General features: G+C 41.2%; 1 protein-coding gene across 1 annotated transcript in view; it reads right to left on the bottom strand.

The window, feature by feature from the left end:
- The window catches only part of LOC126262887 (phosphorylated adapter RNA export protein), a 115,633-nt gene that overhangs the window by 58,372 nt on the left and 32,275 nt on the right, over positions 1-24,986 (bottom strand). Inside the window, exon 3 of the mRNA XM_049959768.1 lies at positions 11,451-11,755. Coding sequence (XP_049815725.1) covers positions 11,451-11,755 — 305 coding nt within the window. The remainder of the gene's footprint in view (positions 1-11,450; positions 11,756-24,986) is intronic.

A 24,986-nucleotide genomic window follows, 5' to 3' on the forward strand; every position in this document is an offset into this window, starting at 1 on the left:
GTCTTTGCAATATCACAGTGTTGCATCATTGGTCCAATTTTTTTTTTTTTTTTTTTTTGAGTCTGCTGTGACAAGTGCAGTTTACATTGAAACATTTTGGGAATTTCAGAACCAGTTGGACAATGAACTTTCCTACATAACATTCACCAGGCGCGCAGGCGGAAAAGGAAAGTAATTTCCGTAGTTTTCCCGATTTTCCCAATTAAAAATACTCTCTTTCCTGAGTGAAAATACACTTTTCTTCCATGTTAAGTAACTGTATACTTCCCTCATAACTGTAAACTTATCAATCCTTGGAATGATCAAGGTTTTATACACCAGTGTAGAACTACCTGGCACTTAAAAAGAAAAAGGCATTTTGGAAAGATCTTTGAGGTGCAGCAACATGTACACTGAATATTTTCATGTTACGAAAGTAAAAATTCGGATTCCACCAAAAGACAGCATGTTACTTTCTGAAGCACTGAAATCGAGATTACGATACACTTTTGTAAGCCAATCATAATTTATGTCGTGTGATCTTGCCAGCCAATGACAACAGATATTCAGTGCAGAGGACACATGATGTAGTCAGTCAACAGCAACTTCAGTGTTAAGTAGCGTGAACACACGTATAGGAAAAGTTAATGATTTAAATTAAAATGCATAGTGTAGCTACAAGAAAAACTAAGCTTTCGCATATAATACTGGTCATTTTTAGCAAGAAGCAATGTGTCAGTACAATTTTAAATAAAATGTCTGGTCTTCTGGGCTCGAAATCCTTCTAAGTGACTGGTCCTCAAAGTGTTAAGTTTTAAATGAGAGTCAAAGACTGTGATTTAAGGAATTCATCGTACATTCTCACACATAACCCATCTTGTGTAAAAGGAAATTTGCTTTGAAAGTAATGGTTTTCAAACCACCAATTGCAATATTTTCCCATGACCTGTTAGGAATAGGTCATTTCACCAGTTGCCAGACAGCACCAGGGAACCGGCGTTGCTGCGAATGCAGCTACAATGGCTAGGAAGCCCGTACGTTCATACATATATAAACATTAAGATATCTTCCATTGGCTCGATGAAAAAGGATACTTGGAATTCAGCGAACAGTTGAAACCAGCCAATTGTGTGGAATGAAACACTTCATTTCAAGTAAATTGCTGGCCTCTGCATAAAAGATAAATGAAAACCAAATTTATTTAGCAAACCGACAAAAATAACTTCTTTGTTCTGCAAGACAATTAATGCGACAGCCAAAAATGTGGAAATAAAATGAAATCAGTAAACTGAAACTAGTAACATATTTTAGCCTTCCGTAATTCTGTATTTTATTTCACTTCATGACTCTACTTTGTTTTCATCTGACGTGGAGAGCTGTAAATGAAGCGGCTAGCAAAACCACTAAATGTAAACAAGGTTCACGTGGCGACTACTCCCTCCCACTACAACTCAGACTGCTCTGCGCATACACGAATCCGACAGCTTGGGTGTGCCAGGAAAATTTTTCTGGGTAGCATCAGGCTACTTGTTGCTACTGCTGATACAGCTAACAGCAACACTTCAAATAGCCAGAAGCAGGAGATGGTAATGCTCATACGCGACTCAACTGCGGATGTGCATGAGCCCGCTGGCAACTATCCAAAGGAACCTAACGTGAACAGTTGTGACATCACACTCATCGGAAGCAGTTTGTTGTTATGAAGTATTCCATGTCTTCGCCCTAAAGCCTTTGACAAATTTTTCTATTGGCTGACGCTTGTGTGTGCACTGTGTTTTGTTGTTGTTAATGGTGCATTTCCTTTGGAACTTAAGTTTTATTTGGCGTTTTCCTCTCATTTATGTTTTGTTGTTGCAGTATTATTCTGCAGTGGTGGGATACAGTAAAATTCTTTGTTAGAATATCAGTTCTTACGAGTCTAAATCACAAAAATTTAACTGTAAACTAAAACAATGAAAACTTCCCAGAATTCTAAAAAAAATCCTAGGTTTTTCCCAGATGAAAGAATTCCTGGGTTTTCCCAGATTTCCTGGGGCACTCCTGACGATATCCTTGCCACTGATGAACACTCGTCATCGTGGACAACATACCGGGTTCTCTTATTTAAGAAGTCTTTGAGCCACTCACATCTCTGTGAACTTATTCCATTATGTTCATACCTATGTTAATAGCCTGCAATGGGGCACTGTGTCAAATGCTTTCTGGAAATCTATAAATAGGGAATCTGCCTGTTGCCCTTCATTCATAGTTCTCGGTATATCATCTGAGGAAAGAGCAAACTGAGTTTCACAGGAGCGATGCTTTCTAAAACCATGATGATTCGTGCACATACGCTTCTCAGTCTCAAGAAAGTTTGAATATAATAAACTGAGAATAAGTTCAAGGATTCTGCAGCAAATAGAAGTTAGGGGTACTGGTCAGTAATTTTCCAGGTCCATTCTTTTACCTTTCTTATATACTGGAGTCACCTGTGCTTGGGACTTTGTTTGGGGTAAAAGATTTGTGATAAATGCAAGCTAGGTAAAGAGCCACTGCCATAGAGCATTCTTTTTAAAATCAAACTGGGATTCCATTTGGACCTAGTGATTTATTTGCTTTCAAATCTTCCAGTTTTTTTTCTACACCAGATACGCTTATTACTACGTTGTCCATATGGGTGTCTGTCCAATGATCAAATGATGGTATGTTTGTACGATTCTCCTGTGTGAACGATTTCTTGAACATGAAATTTAAAACTTCAGCTTTCATTTTGCTATCTTCAACTGCCACACCAGACTGGTCAAGGGGCTCAACGAAGTAGACCCTCTTAGCAATTTTACATACAACCATAATTTTCACAAGTCCTCTGCCAGATGTTTTACTAAGGTGTGATGGAGGCAGTTGTATGCTTCACGGATATATCTTTCCACAAACGCACGAATCCTTACTAACCTTCGTTTGTTGTCATTTATGCTTTCCCTTTTGAACCAAGCGTGCGACAGCCTCTGCTTCCTCAGCATCTGCCAAATTTAGTTATTAAACCATGGTGGAACTTTTCGATCCTTTATCTGCTTACCAGACACATAACTCTCCAGACCACATTTTCAATCTGCTTAAACTTTGCCCATAATTCCTCTACACCCATCTTACTGGAAATAAGTGATGCCAATTCACTGTCTAACTGAGGTGTTAATACCTGTTTATATGCTCTATCTAGCAGAAACACTCACCTAGCCCTCTTGACTGATTTTACTGACTTTCATAATCATAGTTGCTTCCCCGTTTTATACTGACACTGTAGATAAGGTCCAGCCTATTTGTAGCTACAACGTCTAAGATATTTCCATTGGATGTGGGCTCCTGAGATACTCAAGAGAATTTTCAGAAAACATGTTCAAAAGCATTTTGCATGATTGTCTGTACCCTCCCCCCCTCCCTGCAATGAATCCACAGACATCCCAGTCTATATTTGGCAGATTAAAGACGCCTCCGACGAGTACTGCATGATCTGGGTATTTACATGCTACTGACCATTGACTTTCTTTGAATGACTCTAGAACTGTCACAGCAGAAACGGGTGACTGGTAAAAACATCCAATAATTAATTTGGTTTCACCTATACCTGTTATATACGACCAGATGACTTCACTGTCACACTCACGCTCAACTTCTACCTCAATAGAGACAATATTTTTGTCAACTGCAATGAACAATCCCCTTTTATGGCCTCTAATCTATCTCCATAACTCACTAAATATTTGAGAGCGTTCCACTTCATGTTTCGGCCAGCTGTCAGTCCCAAAAATAATTTGAGTGCAAGAACTCTCCTAGAGGGGAGTAGTTTTGGGAACTTTATCATGAGTACTTTGGACAGTTCACTAATAAAACTGTGACAGTTGAAGTGTCTTTATTCTGAAGGCTGTTTGATTTCCCTTGCTGTGAATCAAATGGCGAGAGTTCATCAGAGCCCCTCAAACTACTGCCTAGCCTAAAAAACCCTCACGTGCACTTCACAGGTACTCTGCTACCCATATAGCTGTTTCCTTTGTGTAGTGCACCCCTGACCTATCAAGAGGAGTCCTACAAATCCCTACATGATAACGCAGATCCAGAAATCTGCAGCCGAGACTGGCACAGAGAAGACGAAGCCTTTGGTTGAAACCCTCCATTTGGCTCCAAACTAAAGGACCCTGATCAACTTTGGGAATGACACTGCAAACTGCGAGCTCTGCTTGCATCCTGTGTGCGAGGCCAGCAGTCTTCACCACCTCCGCCAGCTGCCTGTACAAACCAAGGATTACCCGGTGTTGACGTGAGCCACAACATGCAGATGACTGTTCGAGATACCTCATTATGTTTGGGATCAGAACATGTTCTAAGGTTCTACAACAAATCACTGTCAAGTTTATTACAATATTTTTATTCAAATTGTTAGTGATGGCTTGGTGGCTCAATGGTCAACTGCCAGTCTACAAATCCAAAGGTCTCAGGTTTGACCTGTGGTCAATCCTAGGATTTTTACCTATGACTTATTGCTTTTTTCATCTCTGGCAATATCTGTTGATGCGAAAAATGTGAGCTGCACTGAGATTCAGAATCCACAAACTGAACTGTAGGTTCCCCCATAACTAGTTCAAAGGTCAGAGAAAGGCAACAACGTACCACCTCCAACAGGACCATGACTAGTAAAGCACACTGTGGTGTTCAAAATCATCTTCAGTTTGATGACTGCTTCACTCTTTACTATTTCTACTCCTCATTTTGCTTGAATTTCATTTTATTTATATCTTCATTTACATCATTTTCTCCTGGGTTTGAGAAGAACTTGTATTGTAAATGTATGTACAATTACCATACGAAAAATGTACCTCTTGTTGTAGCCGCAGAAAAAAGCCAAGTCTAATTACAGTTGTTCTCACGCAGTACGCCAGAAATAGTATGTAGTAAGTGAACTAAAAATGTAGCGCTGGACGCAAGGTGTGGCAGAGGGGTCATACGAGGTGCATTCAAGTTCTAAGGCCTCCGATTTTTTTTCTAATTAACTACTCACCCGAAATCGATGAAACTGGCGTTACTTCTCGACGTAATCGCCCTGCAGACGTACACATTTTTCACAACGCTGACGCCATGATTCCATGGCGGCGGCGAAGGCTTCTTTAGGAGTCTGTTTTGACCACTGGAAAATCGCTGAGGCAATAGCAGCACAGCTGGTGAATGTGCGGCCACAGAGTGTGTCTTTCATTGTTGGAAAAAGCCAAAAGTCACTAGGAGCCAGGTCAGGTGAGTAGGGAGCATGAGGAATCACTTCAAAGTTGTTATCACGAAGAAACTGTTGCGTAACATTAGCTCGATGTGCAGGTGCGTTGTCTTGGTGAAACAGCACACGCGCAGCCCTTCCTGGACGTTTTTGTTGCAGTGCAGGAAGGAATTTGTTCTTCAAAACATTTTTGTAGGATGCACCTGTTACCGTAGTGCCCTTTGGAACGCAATGGGTAAGGATTACGCCCTCGCTGTCCCAGAACATGGACACCATCATTTTTTTACCACTGGCGGTTATCCGAAATTTTTTTGGTCGCGGTGAATCTGTGTGCTTCCATTGAGCTGACTGGCGCTTTGTTTCTGGATTGAAAAATGGCATCCACGTCTCATCCATTGTCACAACCGACGAAAATAAGGTCCCATTCATGCTGTCGTTGCGCGTCAACATTGCTTGGCAACATGCCACACGGGCAGCCATGTGGTCGTCCGTCAGCATTCGTGGCACCCACCTGGATGACACTTTTCACATTTTCAGGTTGTCATGCAGGATTGTGTGCACTGAACCCACAGAAATGCCAACTCTGGAGGCGATCTGTTCAACAGTCATTCGGCGATCCCCCAAAACAATTCTCTCCACTTTCTCAATCATGTCGTCAGACCGGCTTGTGCGAGCCCGAGGTTGTTTCGGTTTGTTGTCACACGATGTTCTGCCTTCATTAAACTGTCACACCCACGAACGCACTTTCGACACATCCATAACTCCGTCACCACATGTCTCCTTCAACTGTCGATGAATTTCAATTGGTTTCACACCACGCAAATTCAGAAAACGAATGATTGCACGCTGTTCAAGTAAGGAAAACGTCGCCATTTTAAGTATTTAAAACAGTTCTCATTCTCGCCGCTGGCGGTAAAATTCCATCTGCCGTACGGTGCTGCCATCTCTGGGACGTATTGACAATGAACGCGGCCTCATTTTAAAACAATGCACATGTTTCTATCTCTTTCCAGTCCGGAGAAAAAGAATCGGAGGCCTTAGAACTTGAATGCACCTCGTAAAAGAAACACAACGCAGCTGGAGAGCTGGGGCAGCAGTCCGAACTGCCTGCCGGGCAGCTGTGCATGATAAGAAAGCAGCTGTGCGTGATAAGAAAGCAAACAGCCACCAAGTTATAAAGATACAAAGAAGCTCCGTGCAGGGACCTGTAATAAGCACTCACTTAGAGTATCAACAGAAAGCACTTCTGGTAGCACTTCTGGTTAGAGAGAGAAGTTTGGGAGTGGAGAGAGAAAGAAGGAGGGCCCCTGGTGGGGACTGCACTACTCATGAGGAGTCAATGAAGAGCTCAGGACACAGTGCATGACCATATAGGAAGAGGCCTCTCTATCCCTCCACCCAGCTTCTGAAGAAAAGTAATGAAATTAATACTTAAAGAATACCCAATAAGGACAAGTTGCACTTGACGCTATGTCATGCCAAGCGCTGGCGGGATCGAAGGGGAAAAGTTAACAAAACTCGGGAGCACGCTGCTCTGGGTCTCTCTCTCTCGAGGTTAGGCTCCCGGAACGACAACAGTCAGTGTGGATAGCAGCAGCCGACTTGGGCTGAGGAACGGGCTGTAGGCAGGCAGCTGGAGATAGACGCCGATGAACGTTTACGCAGTGGTCGCGGGACTCTGATGTAGGGTGCTAGTGTGGGCAGAAGGTACTGAAGAGCTTCTATCAGGCAGTCGGAATGGTGGAAGTTAGTCACAGTCTCTGTAACAGACTCGGTCATCCTGTAGGTACAATCACTATGCAGTTAGGGCAATCTGTATTATTTCTGAACAAACTAGAACTTGTGTACCATTTGGGAGAGTTTACTTCTACCCACTTCCTAGCCTTGTACCTTCACACCGGGGTTTCAACATCTTAACCAGATCAAAAGTCTCCCTCTCACTAAGGTCAACCGGCTAAATCCCTTTCACAAACTGTGTCGCTTAATCCCTTGCAAAACCCACGCTTGGGACGCGACAACCTTATAACAAAGAACAAATTTTCGATAAGCTTGCACAGACAGAACAAATAACTCATTTTATCTTTTATTGGTATTTTCAAATATTTAAATTATTATTACAATACATAAACAAAAATATTTAAAAGCGCATGGACAAAATTTGAATGCAAAAAGAATAAAAGGACGTAAGAAAATGAACAGAAATTTTTAAAAAAATGTACGATGATTAAAATGATGTGGCAAAGAATTAGAAATGAAACAAATGATATTGTAACCAATAAAAATAACATTCGAAGTTTTTCCAATATATATAAGTTTATTCAAACCCCACAACAGCGTGTGAACCCACGAACTTCTGCATACCAGCCAAGTGATTTCACTGCCAGGCCACAGCACCATTTTGAAGTCTACTTTATTTGTAATATTCTAGCAAATCACAAGGAATTCTGAATTCATTTATTTTGCCGAGTTCTTGTAAAGGCGGGTCCACCAAGGTGACTGGCAGCAGGATGTGATACCTATGAGCCTAATCTACACTATTATATAGGTTGCTTTAAAAGGCCGATCTCACCCTTGGGGACATCTCCTTATCAATCAGCAGCATATTCAGTACCCAACATGAGCACAAACTTCTGGTAGTTTAAAACTACAAATGCAGAATTGACCCAATTGACACTTCTGAAATTTTGTTACTCATGCACTAACTGCATTCACAAATTACTTAACTGTATTATACTCATTGCTTTTATTTCTCACTGTACACCTAGAATTTTCTTTATGCAACTGCACATGAATGATGTGATGCTAAAATATATGCTGAATCCTCTGAGGTGATTACTTCAACTCAGTATACATGAAGTGCTTTGTTGTGTGTTAGTTATTAGACACATATTGAAAACGGCTGATAAGTTGTCAGACAATGAAGTAATGGAATATTTAGAACATCTGCAGTGAGTTTCAGAGCAAGAGTCCAAAGGAAGTGAAATTGAAAGTCAAGCAGAAACTGTTACTGATGATTATAATCCAGGCACCACTAGAGTAAGTGAAATTAGTTGTTATGTGCCCTGAAAAATTACACCGATGGCTGTTACAGCGATAAGACAAACTCCTCCATCAAAACAAATGTATCGGTCAGGATGGGATGACACTTGGTACAACACAGAAAGACAGGGAGGAAGATGAAGGTGTCAGTTACCTTCACCATTTTTTGGGGGAGCATTCAGAAATTGCAAAGGATGGAACATGATGGGATATTCTTGATTGTATCTTGAATGCAGCTGGTGGACTACACAAGCAAAATGTTTCCTATTAGACAGCAGAACCAATGCTACTGGTGAAGAAACAGGAAAATTCATAGTACTGCTAGTTTTTGGCAGCTGTTCATAGATGACACAATTCTAAAACATACAAAACTGTGTTTGGAGACAGAAGGCCACAGGCAACTTCAACAGTTGGTATTGTTCTCTTATGAGCTAAGTGCATTCATTGTAGTTTTGTATGGCAGTGGGTTTTATTGCATCACAGGTATCAAAATTGATAGCTTGTAGTCAGAAAATCTGAGATCACAGTTCTTTCAAAATACAATGTTAAGAGGTAGAGTTAAGAGATCTTATGAAAATTCTTACGTTTTGATATCAGGGGACAAAGATCAGCAACACTCAAAATAGACAACTGCTGTGCTATTAGAAGCTTGGAATCATTAACAGAAAATTGTTCCATGCTTTACAGTCCAAGACAAAACATCACACAGCTCTTTCCCATCAGGCCAGACATTGATTTAAACAATCCATGTCCAGTAAGCCAGATAAATTTGGCATCAAATTTTGGTTATCAGTGGATGTAGGTACCAAATGCCTCTAAACGGATTTCCGTACCTGGGAAAATATGGATATCGATCAAAGAAGAGAGAGAGGAAAAAAGTTCTCAGTGTTTGGAAGTTGAGAATCATTGTATGTGGAAGCTGAGAATGATTCAAACACAAATATGGATAAATGCTCCCGTTATGGCTCCTGTGAATAGCCAACAGCTGCATGCACATATCATTTATCACAGCACTGCAACAGCTTTATTAAAAATGATACTTGCTTAAAAAGCATCCCATAGTATACTGCCGTGAGGTGCAGACAATGCTGTGAGGTGCAGACAATGCTGAATCCGGTTACAGTAGTTCACTGTTGTTAAAATATTTAGGTTCTCCTCTCAGTACTGGGTGTGCAGATATGGAGGGCTGGACCACAATGGGTGAATGACTTATCTCCAGCAAATGTAACATCCCTATCTGAGCTACATGTGTAGGTCTAGTCTCAAATTATCGACTTCAAATTACAGCTGTGGATGACTTCATAAAGCCAGGCTATTTATTGTATGGTGAAGCTCCCAGGACATGTATCTCTGATGGAACTGTCATTGTAGTAACATCTCTAAATGTTCACTTACTACAATTTTATACAGGTTTGTTAATATTTTTTGTGTTACTTTTCTGTTTTATGTTGGTCTCACTTTTTCTTTAGTTTTGCAATATGCTAAATAAAATAACAACAGTCACTGGGAAAAGTTTCCAGCCACTGGATTGGTCTGTTTTGCACATAGGTCTTGCCACTTTCCTCTATCATCATTGCTGCTTAGCCACCATCCTATTCCAGTCCTCTCATTTTCTCCCAATACTCTACACCACTCCTCTCGGCCAAACAAAACTAGGCATATAAAATGCAAAGCATGCCTCTATAAACAGGAAATTGTACCAAGCCTAGAACATTATCATCACAAAATATATAAAAATGCCAAAATCGAGGATCTTCGTTTTTCTTTATCTCACTACTGCAAGAAATTGCAATTACTTTAAAAAATTTGGTGGCTCCCTCAAATAGAATGAGTCGTCATTTGATTAAGACCATTGTAACTAAATGGGACAGCTTTCACTTTATACTTTCACACAATATTGCTCTCTATTAATTGCACAGCTTCTGAAGACAGGGTTGAAATTATATCATGAATTGTGCCCTATTCTTGTCTTTGTCTGCCTACTTGAAGATGCACAGATTTGTGTCATTTTTATCTTTTGCTACGTATCTTTGAAATATGTATGTATTTGGTGATGAAGTACTTTAAGGTATCTGTAAATTTCCAGTACTTGTAAGTGTTTTGAATTCTGATATAGTCCGACTAGGAAGGTTCACAACTGATGCAAATGACTAAAATTTTGGGGATTTTTTGGGCATCATTCTCTCTTTGGCTTAGAGGTTGGTGTATGGCATATGAAACTTGACCTTTTAATTATTTTTCTCCTGAATGAAGACTCTATTCTACTCTGAAATGGATGGCTTCCTACTATTGTCATTCTATAAACACTATTTGTCCCTTAGATTGCATCTGGTATTACAACACTAAAGTTGTAGGTGTACTGTTCCTTCTGTAGATAATTTGAGATGACAATGAGGTCAAAGCTGATTATAGCTTGATGAATGTGTGGTGTCACCGCTAGACACCACACTTGCTAGGTGGTAACTTAAATCGGCCGCGGTCCTGTAGTACATGTCGGACCCGCGTGTCGCCACTGTGTATTCGCAAACGTAGCGCCACCACAGGGCAGGTCACAAGACACGGACATGACCTCGCCCCAGTTGTACGGACGACATAGCTTGCGACAAGACGTATCACGTCTTCCTCTCATTTGCCGAGAGACAGATTAAATAGCCTTCAGCTAGTCCATCGCTACTACCTAGCAAGGCGCCATGTGTATCATTGCTAATTGCTTACTACTATGCAAGAGATGTATTTCAACAAGAAGAACATCATTAAAAGTTAAGTAGATGACAATCTCTCTTCTTTTCTTTATAGTTTTTCATCCAGTCTCCTGTTTCAGAATTTACGCCCGTCTGCGTTAGTTTCGCGTGCACCTAGCCACTCATTGTGTCGAGACCTTAGGGAATCGACACAACAGAATGTCATTAGATTGTGACGGTGAAATTCACTTTGCAATAACTGACAATTATTGTTTCTACCCATCCTAAAGCAAATGTACATACATAATGATCAATAGTAACTAAAGAAGTGCGAGACAAAAATGATGAAAACTGGCTGAGCAATTACATAATGTCGCATGTATTTGCAGACTAAAAATTATTTTAAATGCTTTCTGTTTGGTGGTAAGAAAATCACTTACATGTAGTGTGTTTTCTGCTGAAGAAAAACAGGATCCACAATAATAATAGCAAACTACTTGAGTAACATAACTTACATATAAGCTCCTCCTTCTGCTCCCACAACTTGTCAGCAATGTCTTTCGCAAGCTCCTCTTCAGAATCATCTGGGCTGCAATTCAATGCAAGTAAATGCCTTGGTGCACAATGTTCATTATCATTATTGCTCCCACTCTCTCGTCGTCCTAACCGTTGTTTGATACTGCCTCTCTCATCAAATCTACGCTTGTTGCTGTACGTTGGTTCCAAGTGACCAGTGAGAACAGCTGAATCTTCAGTTGTATCTACAGTGGTATCACTGTGGTGTCTGAATGCCAGCCTGTAGTCGTATGACTCTACATTCCTAAAAAAATAATATACACAATATAAAAAGGACAAAAATATCTGAAGGACACAATCTTCAACGTGTTACATACTTAAAACAAAAGTCAATATAGTGTAAAACAGAAGAAGGGTGCCTATTTATCAATTTAACAACCAAGAAAATCTGCAACAGAATGACAGACACTCACATGAAAAACATTTTTCAAATCTCTAGCATTCTCAACATTTAAGCAGGCCATTTGTTGGGAAAGAAAGAAAGGCCAAGTTAACGGAAAATATAAAATGACACAGATCATGAATATTATAGAATAAGAAAGAAATTTAAAATGGTCAATTAGAAGGTAGTTCATAATAAATAAATACATAAGTAAATTGAGAGTGAATGCACACTTAAGAGAACACAAATATGCTTGCAAAAAATCACAGCAACAGTCCTGTACAACTCTGATCAGAATGAAACGGAACATAGAGTTTTCGATTTACATACGGAACAGCTGCAAGAAAACAATAGCAAATGATGTTACACACAGCAGTTTAAACCAGCAATAAAGAACATCACTTCTCACAAAGACAAACAGATCCACAATGAATCCTAACAAGGTTCAATACTAGGATAAATTCTTTTTCTTCTTTTATGTAAATGACTCATCTGTCAATGTAATTCACATTCAATACTAGTGAAAGTCCTAACTGAAACAAACAGCATTGAGCAAATTCCACTCAATGTTGAAGTCTTTAAAAAAGATTATATACTTGGTTCCACCTAAATGACTTAAAATTAAACATCAACAAATGGCTAATTATACTGTTTAATGCTGCTAAGCATTCAAGAGCACATGAACTCAGGGAACAGTACATAGAAAATTCTAACGGAAGTGACTTGAGAAAAATCTATCATGGGCCACACAAACAATTTAATACAGAATGTAATAGTTTAACACCTGCACTTTCTGTACATTGCACCTCAACAAACATGTCTTCAAGAATTAGGTTATCTATATCTTTATATGGTTGCAATATGCATTGTGTGTGTGTGTGTGTTTTTTAGAAACATGAATAATGAAAAAGCAAGACACTCATGTTGTCCATTATTAAAAGATGAGAAGATACAAAGCATTCTCCATTTTATGTTTTTGAGCTAATTTGTTTCATGCATAAAATGTGCAATTGTTGTTGTTGTTGTGGTCTTCAGTCCTCAGACTGGTTTGATGCAGCTCTCCATGCTACTCTATCCTGTGCGAGCTTCTTCACCTCCCAGTACCTCCTGCAACCTACACTCCTGGAAATGGAAAAAAGAACACATTGACACTGGTGTGTCAGACCCACCATACTTGCTCCGGACACTGCGAGAGGGCTGTACAAGCAATGATCACACGCACGGCACAGTGGACACACCAGGAACCGCGGTGTTGGCCGTCGAATGGTGCTAGCTGCGCAGCATTTGTGCACTGCCGCCGTCAGTGTCAGCCAGTTTGCCGTGGCATACGGAGCTCCATCGCAGTCTTTAACACTGGTAGCATGCCGCGACAGCGTGGACGTGAACCGTATGTGCAATTGACGGACTTTGAGCGAGGGCGTATAGTGGGCATGCGGGAGGCCGGGTGGACGTACTGCCGAATTGCTCAACACGTGGGGCGTGAGGTCTCCACAGTACATCGATGTTGTCGCCAGTGGTCGGCGGAAGGTGCACGTGCCCGTCGACCTGGGACCGGACCGCAGCGACGCACGGATGCACGCCAAGACCGTAGGATCCTACGCAGTGCCGTAGGGGACCGCACCGCCACTTCCCAGCAAATTAGGGACACTGTTGCTCCTGGGGTATCGGCGAGGACCATTCGCAACCGTCTCCATGAAGCTGGGCTACGGTCCTGCACACCGTTAGGCCGCCTTCCGCTCACGCCCCAACATCGGGCAGCCCGCCTCCAGTGGTGTCGCGACAGGCGTGAATGGAGGGACGAATGGAGACGTGTCGTCTTCAGCGATGAGAGTCGCTTCTGCCTTGGTGCCAATGATGGTCGTATGCGTGTTTGGCGCCGTGCAGGTGAGCGCCACAATCAGGACTGCATACGACCGAGGCACACAGGGCCAACACCCGGCATCATGGTGTGGGGAGCGATCTCCTACACTGGCCGTACACCACTGGTGATCGTCGAGGGGACACTGAATAGTGCACGGTACATCCAAACCGTCATCGAACCCATCGTTCTACCATTCCTAGACCGGCAAGGGAACTTGCTGTTCCAACAGGACAATGCACGTCCGCATGTATCCCGTGCCACCCAACGTGCTCTAGAAGGTGTAAGTCAACTACCCTGGCCAGCAAGATCTCCGGATCTGTCCCCCATTGAGCATGTTTGGGACTGGATGAAGCGTCGTCTCACGCGGTCTGCACGTCCAGCACGAACGCTGGTCCAACTGAGGCGCCAGGTGGAAATGGCATGGCACGCCGTTCCACAGGACTACATCCAGCATCTCTACGATCGTCTCCATGGGAGAATAGCAGCCTGCATTGCTGCGAAAGGTGGATATACACTGTACTAGTGCCGACATTGTGCATGCTCTGTTGCCTGTGTCGATGTGCCTGTGGTTCTGTCAGTGTGATCATGTGATGTATCTGACCCCAGGAATGTGTCAATAAAGTTTCCCCTTCCTGGGACAATGAATTCACGGTGTTCTTATTTCAATTTCCAGGAGTGTACATCCTTCTGAATCTGTTTAGTGTATTCATCTCTTGGTCTCCCTCTACGATTTTTACCCTCCACGCTGCCCTCCAATACTAAATTGGTGATCCCTTGACGCCTCAGAACATGTCCTACCAACCTATCCATTCTTCTAGTTAAGTTGTGCCACAAACTTCTCTTCTCCGCAATCCTATTCAATACCTCCTCATTAGTTATATGATCTACCCATCTAATCTTCAGCATTCTTCTGTAGCACCACATTTTGAAAGCTTCTATTCTCTTCTTATCGAAACTGTTAGCGTCCATGTTTCACTTCCATACATGGCTACGCTCCATACAAATACTTTCAGAAACGACTTCCTGACACTTAAATCAATACATCTACATCTACATGACTACTCTGCAATTCACATTTAAGTGCTTGGCAGAGGGTTCGTCGAACCACAATCATACTATCTCTCTACCATTCCACTCCCGAACAGTGCGCGCGGGAAATACGAACACCTAAACCTTTCTGTTCAAGCTCTGATTTCTCTTATTTTATTTTGATGATCATTCCTACCTATGTAGGTTGGGCTCAACAAAATATTTTCGCATTCGGAAGAGAAAGTTGGTGACTGAAATTTCGTAAATAGATCTCGCCGCGACGAAAAACGTCTTTGCTGTAATGACTTCCATCGCAATTCGCGTATCATATCTGCCACACTCTCTCCCCTACTACGTGATAATACAAAACGAGCTGCCCTTTTTTGCACCCTTTCGATGTCCTCCGTCAATCCCACCTGGTAAGGATCCCACACCGCGCAGCAGTATTCTAACAGAGGACGAATGAGTGTAGTGTAAGCTGTCTCTTTAGTGGACTTGTTGCATCTTCTAAGTGTCCTGCCAATGAAACGCAACCTTTGGCTCGCCTTCCCCACAATATTATCTATGTGGTCTTTCCAACTGAAGTTGTTCGTAATTTTAACACCCAGGTACTTAGTTGAATTGACAGCCTTGAGAATTGTACTATTTATTGAGTAATCGAATTCCAACGGATTTCTTTTGGGACTCATGTGGATCAACTCACACTTTTCGTTATTTAGCGTCAACTGCCACCTGCCACACCATACATCAATCTTTTCTAAATCGCTTTGCAACTGATACTGGTCTTCGGATGACCTTACTAGACGGTAAGTTACAGCATCATCTGTGAACAACCTAAGAGAACTGCTCAGATTGTCACCCACGTCATTTATATAGATCAGGAACAGCGGAGGTCCCAGGGCGCTTCCCTGCGGAACACCTGATATCACTTCAGTTTTACTCGATGATTGCCGTCTATTACTACGAACTGCGACCTTCCTGACAGGAAATCACAAATCCAGTCGCACAACTGAGACGATACCCCATAGGCCCACAGCTTGATTAGAAGTCGCTTGTGAGGAACGGTGTCAAAAGCTTTCCGGAAATCTAGAAATACGGAATCAACTTGAGACCTCCTGTCGATAGCGGCTATTACTTCGTGCGAATAAAGAGCTAGCTGTGTTGCACAAGAACGATGTTTTCTGAAACCATGCTGATTACGTATCAATAGATCATTCCCTTTGAGGTGATTCATAATGTTTGAATACAGTATATGCTCCAAAACCCTACTGCAAACCGACGTCAATGATATAGGTCTGTAGTTAGATGGATTACTTCTACTACCCTTCTTAAACACTCGATGTTAACAAATTTCTCTTCTTCAGAAATGCTTTCCTTGCGATTGCCAGTCTAAATTTGATATCCTCTCTACTTCGACCATCATCAGTTATTTTGCTCCCCAAATAGAAAACTCCTTTACTACTTTAAGTGTCTCATTTCCTAATCTAATTCCCTCAGCATCACCTGACTTAATTCGACTACATTCCATTATCCTTGTTTTGCTTTTGTTGATGTTCATATTATACCCTCCTTTCAAGACACTGTCCATTCCGTTCAACTGCTCTTCCAAGTCCTTTGTTGTCTCTGACAGAATTACAACGTCATCGGTGAACCTCTAAAGTTTTTATTTCTTCTCCATGGATTTTAATACCTACTCCGAATTTTTCTTTTGTTTCCTTCACTGCTTGCTCAATATACAGATTGAACAACATAGGGGAAAGGCTACAACCCTGTCTCACTCCCTTCCCAACCATTGCTTCCCTCTCTCTCCCCTCGACTCTTATAATTGCCATCTGGTTTCTGTACAAATTGTAAATAGCCTTTCGCTCCCTGTATTTTACCTCTGCCACCTTCAGAATTTGAAAGAGAGTATTCCAGTCAACATTGTCAAAAGCTTTCTCTAAGTCTACAAATGCTAGAAACGTAGGTTTGCCTTTCCTTAATCTAGCTTCTAAGGTAAGTCGTAGGGTCAATATTGCCTCACGTGTTCCAATATTTCTACGGAATCCAAACTGCTCTCCCTGAAACTCTGTACAACCTCTGGTTCTTTCAGTTTATCCAGGTCCCATCTCCTTAAATTCCTACCTTTTTGCAGTTTCTTCAGTTTTAATCTACAGTTCATAACCAATAGATTGTGGTCAGAGTCCACATCTGCCCCTGGAATTGTCTTACAATTTAAAACTTGGTTCCTAAATCTCTGTCTTACCATTACGTAATCTATCTGAAACCTGTCAGTATCTCCAGGCTTCTTCCACATATACAACCTTCTTTTATGATTCTTGAACCAAGTGTTAGCTATGATTAAGTTGTGCTCTGTGCAAAATTCTATCAGGCGGCTTCCTCTTGCATTTCTTAGCCCCAATCCATATTCACCTACTACGTTTCCTTCTCTTCCTTTTCCTACTACCGAATTCCAGTCACCCATGACTATTAAATTTTCGTCTCCCTTCAGTATCTGATTAATTTCTTTTATTTCATCATACATTTCTTCAATTTCTTCGTCATCTGCAGAGCTAGTTGGCATATAAACTTGTACTACTGTAGTAGGCGTGGGTTTCGTGTCTATCTTGGCCACAATAATGCGTTCACTATGCTGTTTGTAGTAGCTAACCCGCACTCCTATTTTTTTATTCATTATTAAACCGACTCCTGCATTACCCCTATTTGATTTAGTATTTAAACCCTGTATTCACCTGACCAGAAGTCTTGTTCCTCCTGCCACCGAACTTCACTAATTCCCACTATATTTAACTTTAACCTATCCACTTCCCTTTTTAAATTTTCTAACCTACCTGCCCGATTAATGGATCTGACATTCCACGCTCCGATCTGTAGAACGCCAGTTTTCTTTCTCCTGATAACGACGTCCTCAAGAGTAGTCCCCGCCCGGAGATCCAAATGGGGTGACTATTTTACCTCCGGAATATTTTACCCAAGAGGACGCCATCATCATTTAATCATACAGTAAAGCTGCATGCCCTTGGGAAAAATTACGGCTGTAGTTTCCCCTTGCTTTCAGCCGTTCGCAGTACCACAACAGCAAGGCTGTTTTGGTTAGTGTTACAAGGCCAGATCAGTCAATCATCCAGACTGTTGCCCCTGCAACTACTGAAAAGGCTGCTGCCCCTCTTCAGGAACCACACGTTTGTCTGGACTCTCAACAGATACCCCTCTGTTGTGATTGCACTTACGGTACGGCTATCTGTATCGCTGAGGCACGCAAGCCTCCCCACCAACGGCAAGGTCCATGGTTCTTGGGGGAACTTGTAATTACTTCAAGAAAAAATATTTCTACGATTCACATGCAACCTCGAATAACAATAGTTTCATGTTCTTTGGTTGGTCGGTTGATTTGGGGGTGGGGACCAAATAGCGAGGTCATCGGTCCCATCGGATTAGGAAGCATAGGAAGGGAAGTTGGCTGTGATCTTTCAAGGAAACCACCCTGGCATTTGCCTGAAGTGATTTAGGGAAATCATGGAAAACCTAAATCAGGATGGCCGGACAAGGGTTTGAACTGTCGTCCTCTTGAATGAGAGTCCAGTGTGCTAATAGATATCAGAGTTCCATGCTTAGACTCCAGAATTTTAAACACACATTCTAGGTGCGTGCGTGTGTGTGTACTTTACACTCACCCCCCCCCCCCCCCCAAAAAAAAAAAATCAAATTTTGTTGAATTTTATTACCAACATACTTTTTGAAGAGGTACTAATATGTAAGAAGCGTCCAGAACCTGAAATTACCTTTTAGCACTCTCTTAGCAATAACAATGCACTTTCAAAAACGTGTACTACTGACTTTATGACCACCACACACCACAAACAATTTAAGAAATGTAAATTTTGTTCATTGTTGTTGTTACTCTCAACATACTTTTTAAATAGATATTGATGTGTAAGTAAGGAAGTATAAATATAATAGAGGGAAACATTCCACGTGGGAAAAATTAATCTAAAAACAAAGATGATGTGACTTACTGAACGAAAGTGCTGACAGGTCGATAGACACACAAACAAACACAAACATACACACGAAATTCAAACTTTCGCAACAAACTGTTGCTTCATCAGGAAAGAGGGAAGGAGAGGGAAAGACGAAAGGATGTGGGTTTTAAGGGAGAGGGTAAGGAGTCATTCCAATCCCAGGAGCGGAAAGACTTACATTTGGGGGAAAAAAGGACAGGTATACACTCGCACACACACACATATCCATCCGCACATACACAGACACAAGCAGACATTTGTAAAGGCAAAGAGTTTGGGCAGAGATGCCTCTACTTCCACCTCGACTGACATCTCTGCCCAAACTCTTTGCCTTTACAAATGTCTGATTGTGTCTGTGTATGTGCGGATGGATATGTGTGTGTGTGTGTGTGCGCGCGAATGTATACCTGTCCTTTTTTCCCCCAAGGTAAGTCTTTCCGCTCCCGGGATTGGAATGACTCCTTACCCTCTCCCTTAAAACCCACATCCTTTCGTCTTTCCCTCTCCTTCCCTCTTTCCTGATGAAGCAACAGTTTGTTGCGAAAGCTTGAATTTCGTGTGCATGTTTGTGTGTCTATCGACCTGCCAGCACTTTCGTTCGGTAAGTCACATTGTTTTTAAGGAAGTATAAAGCATGACATTTATTGGGGAAAGTGACATCTACTATTGAGAATTGAATTTTTGTGTTAACTGTAACTGAAAAATTTAAGACAGTAAAAACAACAAATACTTTTCAAAATTTAAAAATATAATTTAAATGACTATATTATAATATTTTTAAAAGATTGGCAATGAGTACCCCCCCCTCCCCCCCCCCCCCCCCCCAGTACTGCGAGGATTAATACAAAAATGCTGCTGGAACTTGTAGCAATTTCTGGATAATAATATAACATTAAACAGCAAGTAATATATTCATATCATACGCTGCAAATCGCCACTTTCATATAAACTGCAACAAGTGTTTCCAACAGATGGAATAGTTCCATAACATGATTACAAATTCTTGAAGCCCCGTGTATTGTTATCAACAATTTCATCTGTATGTGATGGGATTCTGAAGTAATATAACTTTCAATACTCTGCAAAAACATCTATTTTAAGATTCTAGACTGTTTAATCACTTTAGACATGAAGTCTCTTTCTAGACTATTCTAAGACGAGAAAGAAACTATTCTGTAAATAAAATTTGGAGTCATTGTCTGTAGAAGCATTACACAGTAAACAAATGCTTGAAAATGGACAAGCAAGGCAATTTTTCTGATGAGTTTCTATAAGGGTAATCGCAAAAGTAAGGTCTCCAAATTGCTGGGGCACAGGGAAACTGTTTGTGTGGCTGTTGGCCACACTGTTTTCTTCCTTGCTCCCTCCACTGCCTTCAGAAACCACAGCACATCCACTGGAGCTTTCAATCTTGGCTCAGCAGCCAGTTGTAATGGAGCTCCCATTAGTCACTACTGCCAGCTGTGAAGTTTGCTCAGTTATTCGGTTCGGGTTTTGAGTGCAAAAGGTGTTAAACCAATTTACATCCATCAACAGTTGATGGACGTGTATGGGTGTCAAAAATGCCTACAATTCCAGAACAATCACAAACGTTGAACAAACTGTGCTTCAAAATCAGTGGACCACTGTCAATGACCTCTGCAATGTTGTTCCTGAGGTTTCTCAAAGCATCATCCACCAGACTCTGACTGAAGTGTTGAAATTTCAGAAGATGTGTGCAGGATGCGCCTCAAGAATGCCGACAGAAGGCCACAAAAGGGCAACCAATGCGTTGAAACTTCCCACCAATTTCTTCAACACTATGCAGATGAAAATAACAACTTTTTGGATTCAATGGTCATGAGTGATGAAACCAGTGCTTCCTACTTCACCCCTGAGACGAAACAACAATCACATGAGTGGTGAAATTCTAATTCAACCAAACTGCGAAAATTCGTTGTTAGACATTAAAAAAACTCTGAAGGACGATTCATAACTGAAGAAGGGGAATGTTGAGCAAGGGCATAAGCCTTCTCCATGACAGTTCTCACCCCCACATCGTCCATCGAACTGTGGATCTTTTGCACCGGTTTGGATGGGACTTCTTCACCCACCTACAGTCCGCATTTAGCACCCAGTGACTACCACTTGCTTTCCATGTTGAAAGAACATTGGCAGGAAGGCGTTCAATGATGATAACAAGGTGAAAGATGAGGTCAGGTGCTTTTACAATAGAATGGTAACGGGCCAGTATCGTATGGATGCACAAAAACTGCAACAGCATTTTCAAAAATGCATCCATCGAAATGGTGATATTATGCAAAAATAGAAAAATGTTAAAGCTTTAAAACTATGTGCAAGTGATTGTATCTTTATTTATTTTTTTAAATTGGAGACATTACCTTTGGGAGCACGCTTTTAAATAACCAAATGTGCAATGTTAAAGATTTTCCCTCTATGCTCCCTTTTAGATGTGTACACTTTACAACATGAAACAAACTTCTCAATTATGATGATGCATAAATAATTTCCCACAGTAGATGTTTCAGTCAGAAACAAACCACAACCACTTCAAAGTGGCAGATACAGCAAAACTGAAGGTAGCCCAAAAATTCTTCCCCGTAGTTTCTATGTCACTGTTTAACAGTATAAATATTCATAATGAAATAGCACATGAAACTTTTCCATTTGATACCAATATTATGAAATTATTCATTGCGTTATTACACTATGTTTCCCCTTAACAAAAATGTTCTATAATCACATGAATTGCATAATAGCAAATACATTCCACTCCACTGCCACATCCAAGGATCTATGCACTGCTGTGTCACCTTCTGAATGGACAGAGAGAGAGAGAGAGAGAGAGAGAGAGAGAGAGAGAGACAGAGAGAGATTTTGGATTGGCATATTCTGTTCCAGGTTAATAATTGCTGCTTTGCAAACTGGAGCCATTAATTCTTCTTCAATGAGCTCCCCATGAGCAGCACAGTTAATGAGCAATGAGAAGTTTTCTCTCTCTCTCTCTCTCTCTCTCTCTGGAGATGCAGATGTAATATTTTTATATTACAGAAATATAAATACGAATTCCACAAATACAGCCCCCCCCCCCCCAAGAACCATGGACCTTGCTGTTGGTGGGGAGGCTTGTGTGCCTCTCAACGATACAGATAGCCGTACTGTAGGTGCAACCACAACAGAGGGGTATCTGTTGAGAGGCCAGACAAACGTATGGTTCCTGAAGAGGGGCAGCAGCCTTTTCAGTAGTTGCAGGGGCAACAGTCTGGATGACTGACTGATCTGGCCTTGTGACACTAACCCAAAACGACCTTGCTGTTGTCGTACTGCGAACGGCTGAAAGCAAGGGGAAACTACAGCCGTAATTTTTCCCGATGGCATGCACCTTTACTGTATGATTAAATGATGATGGTATCCTCTTGGGTAAAATATTCCGGAGGTAAAATAGTCCCCCATTCGGATCTCCGGGCGGGGACTACTCAAGAGGACGTCGTTATCAGGAGAAAGAAAACTGGCGTTCTACGGATCGGAGCGTGCAGGTAGGTTAAAAAATTTAAAAAGGGAAATGGATAGGTTAAAGTTAGATATAGTGGGAATTAGTGAAGTTCGGTGGCAGGAGGAACAAGACTTTTGGTCAGGTGAATACAGGGTTATAAATACAAATTCAAATAGGGGTAATGCAGGAGTAGCTTTAATAATCAATAGGAAAATAGGAGTGTGGGTAAGCTACTACAAACAGCATAGTGAATGCATTATTGTGGTCAAGATAGACACGAAGCCCACACCTTCTACAGTAGTACAAGTTTATATGCCAACTAGCTCTGCAGATGATGAAGAAATTGATGAAATGTATGATGAGATAAAAGAAATTATTCAGGTAGTGAAGGGAGACGAAAATTTAATAGTCATGGATGACTGGAATTCGACAGTAGGAAAAGGAAGAGAAGGAAACATAGTAGGTGAATATGGATTGCGGGGAAGAAATGAAAGTGGAAGCCGCCTTGTAGAATTTTGCACAGAGCACAACTTAATCATAGCTAACACTTGGTTCAAGAATCATAAAAGAAGGTTGTATATGTGGAAGAACCCTGGAGATACTAGAAGGTTTCAGATAGATTATATAATGGTAACACAGAGATTTAGGAACCAAGTTTTAAATTGTAAGACATTTCCAGGGGCAGATGTGCACTCTGACCACAATCTATTGGTTATGAACTGTAGATTAAAACTGAAGAAACTGCAAAAAGGTGGGAATTTAAGAAGATGTGACCTGGATAAACTGAAAGAACCAGAGGTTGTAGAGAGTTTCAGGGAGAGCAAAAGGGAACAATTGACAAGAATGGGGGAAAGAAATACAGTAGAAGAAGAATGGGTAGCTTTGAGAGATGAAGTAGTGAAGGCAGCAGAGGACCTAGTAGGTAAAAAGACGAGGGCTAGTAGAAATCCATGGGTAACATAAGAGATACTGAAATTAATTGATGAAAGGAGAAAATACAAAAATGCAGTAAATGAAGCAGGCAAAAAGGAATACAAACGTCTCAAAAACGAGATCGACAGGAAGTGCAAAATGGCTAAGCAGGGATGGCTAGAGGACAAATGTAAGGATGTAGAGGCTTATCTCACGAGGGGTAAGATGGATACTGCCTACAGGAAAATTATAGAGACCTTTGGAGAAAAGAGAAACACTTGTATGAATATCAAGAGCTCAGATGGAAACCCAGTTCTAAGCAAAGAAGGGAAAGCAGAAAGGTGGAAGGAATATATAGAGGGTCTATACAGGGGCGATGTTCTTGAGGACAATATTATGGAAATGGAAGAGGATGTAGATGAAGATGAAATGGGAGATACGATACTGCGTGAGGAGTTCGACAGAGCACTGAAAGACCTGAGTCGAAACAAGGCCCCGGGAGTAGACAACATTCCATTAGAACTACTGATAGCTTTGGGAGAGCCAGTCCTGACAAAACTCTACCATCTGGTGAGCAAGATGTATGAGACAGGCGATATTCCCTCAAATTTCAAGAAGAATATAATAATTCCAATCCCAAAGAAAGCCAATGCTGACAGATGTGAAAATTACCGAACTATCACTTTAATAAGTCACGGATGCAAAATACGAACACGGATTCTTTACAGACGAATGGAAAAACTGGTAGAAGCCGACCTCGGGGAAGATAAGTTTGGATTACGTAGAAATGTTGGAACACGTGAGGCAATACTGACCCTAGGACTTATCTTAGAAGCTAGATTAAGGAAAGGCAAACCTACGTTTCTAGCATTTGTAGACTTAGAGAAAGCTTTTGACAATGTTGACTGGAATACTCTCTTTCAAATTCTGAAGGTGGCAGGGGTAAAGTACAGGGAGCGAAAGGCTATTTACAATTTGTACAGAAACCAGATGGCAGTTATAAGAGTCAAGGGACATGAAAGTGAAGCAGTGGTTGGGAAGGGAGTGAGACAGGGCTGTAGCCTCTCCCCGATGCTATTCAATCTGTATATTGATCTCCCCGATGCTATTCAATCTGTATATTGAGCAAGCAGTAAAGGAAACAAAAGAAAAGTTTGGAGTAGGTATTAAAATCCATGGAGAAGAAATAAAAACTTTGAGGTTCGCTGATGACATTGTAATTCTGTCAGAGACAGAAAAGGACTTGGAAGAGCAGTTGAACGGAATGGACAGTGTCTTGAAAGGAGGGTATAAGATGAACATCAACAAAAGCAAAATGAGGATAATGGAATGTAGTCGAATTACGGTAAATCGGGTGATGCTAAGGGAATTAGATTAGGAAATGAGACACTTAAAGTAGTAAAGGAGTTTTGCTATTTGGGGAGCAAAATAACTGATGATGGTCGAAGTAGAGAGGATATAAAATGCAGACTGGCAATGGCAAGGAAAGCGTTTCTGAAGAAGAGAAATTTGTTAACATCGAGTATTGATTTAAGTGTCAGGAAGACATTTCTGAAAGTATTTGTATGGAGTGTAGCCATGTATGGAAGTGAAACATGGACGATAAATTGTTTGGACAAGAAGAGAATAGAAGCTTTCGAAATGTGGTGCTACAGAAGAATGCTGAAGATTAGATGGGTAGATCACATAACTAATGAGGAGGTATTGAATAGAATTGGGGAAAGGAGGAGTTTGTGGCACAACTTGACTAGAAGAAGGGATCGGTTGGTAGGACAT

The sequence above is a fragment of the Schistocerca nitens genome, chromosome 6 (assembly GCF_023898315.1).
Source record: "Schistocerca nitens isolate TAMUIC-IGC-003100 chromosome 6, iqSchNite1.1, whole genome shotgun sequence".
NCBI classification, from domain to species: domain Eukaryota; kingdom Metazoa; phylum Arthropoda; class Insecta; order Orthoptera; family Acrididae; genus Schistocerca; species Schistocerca nitens.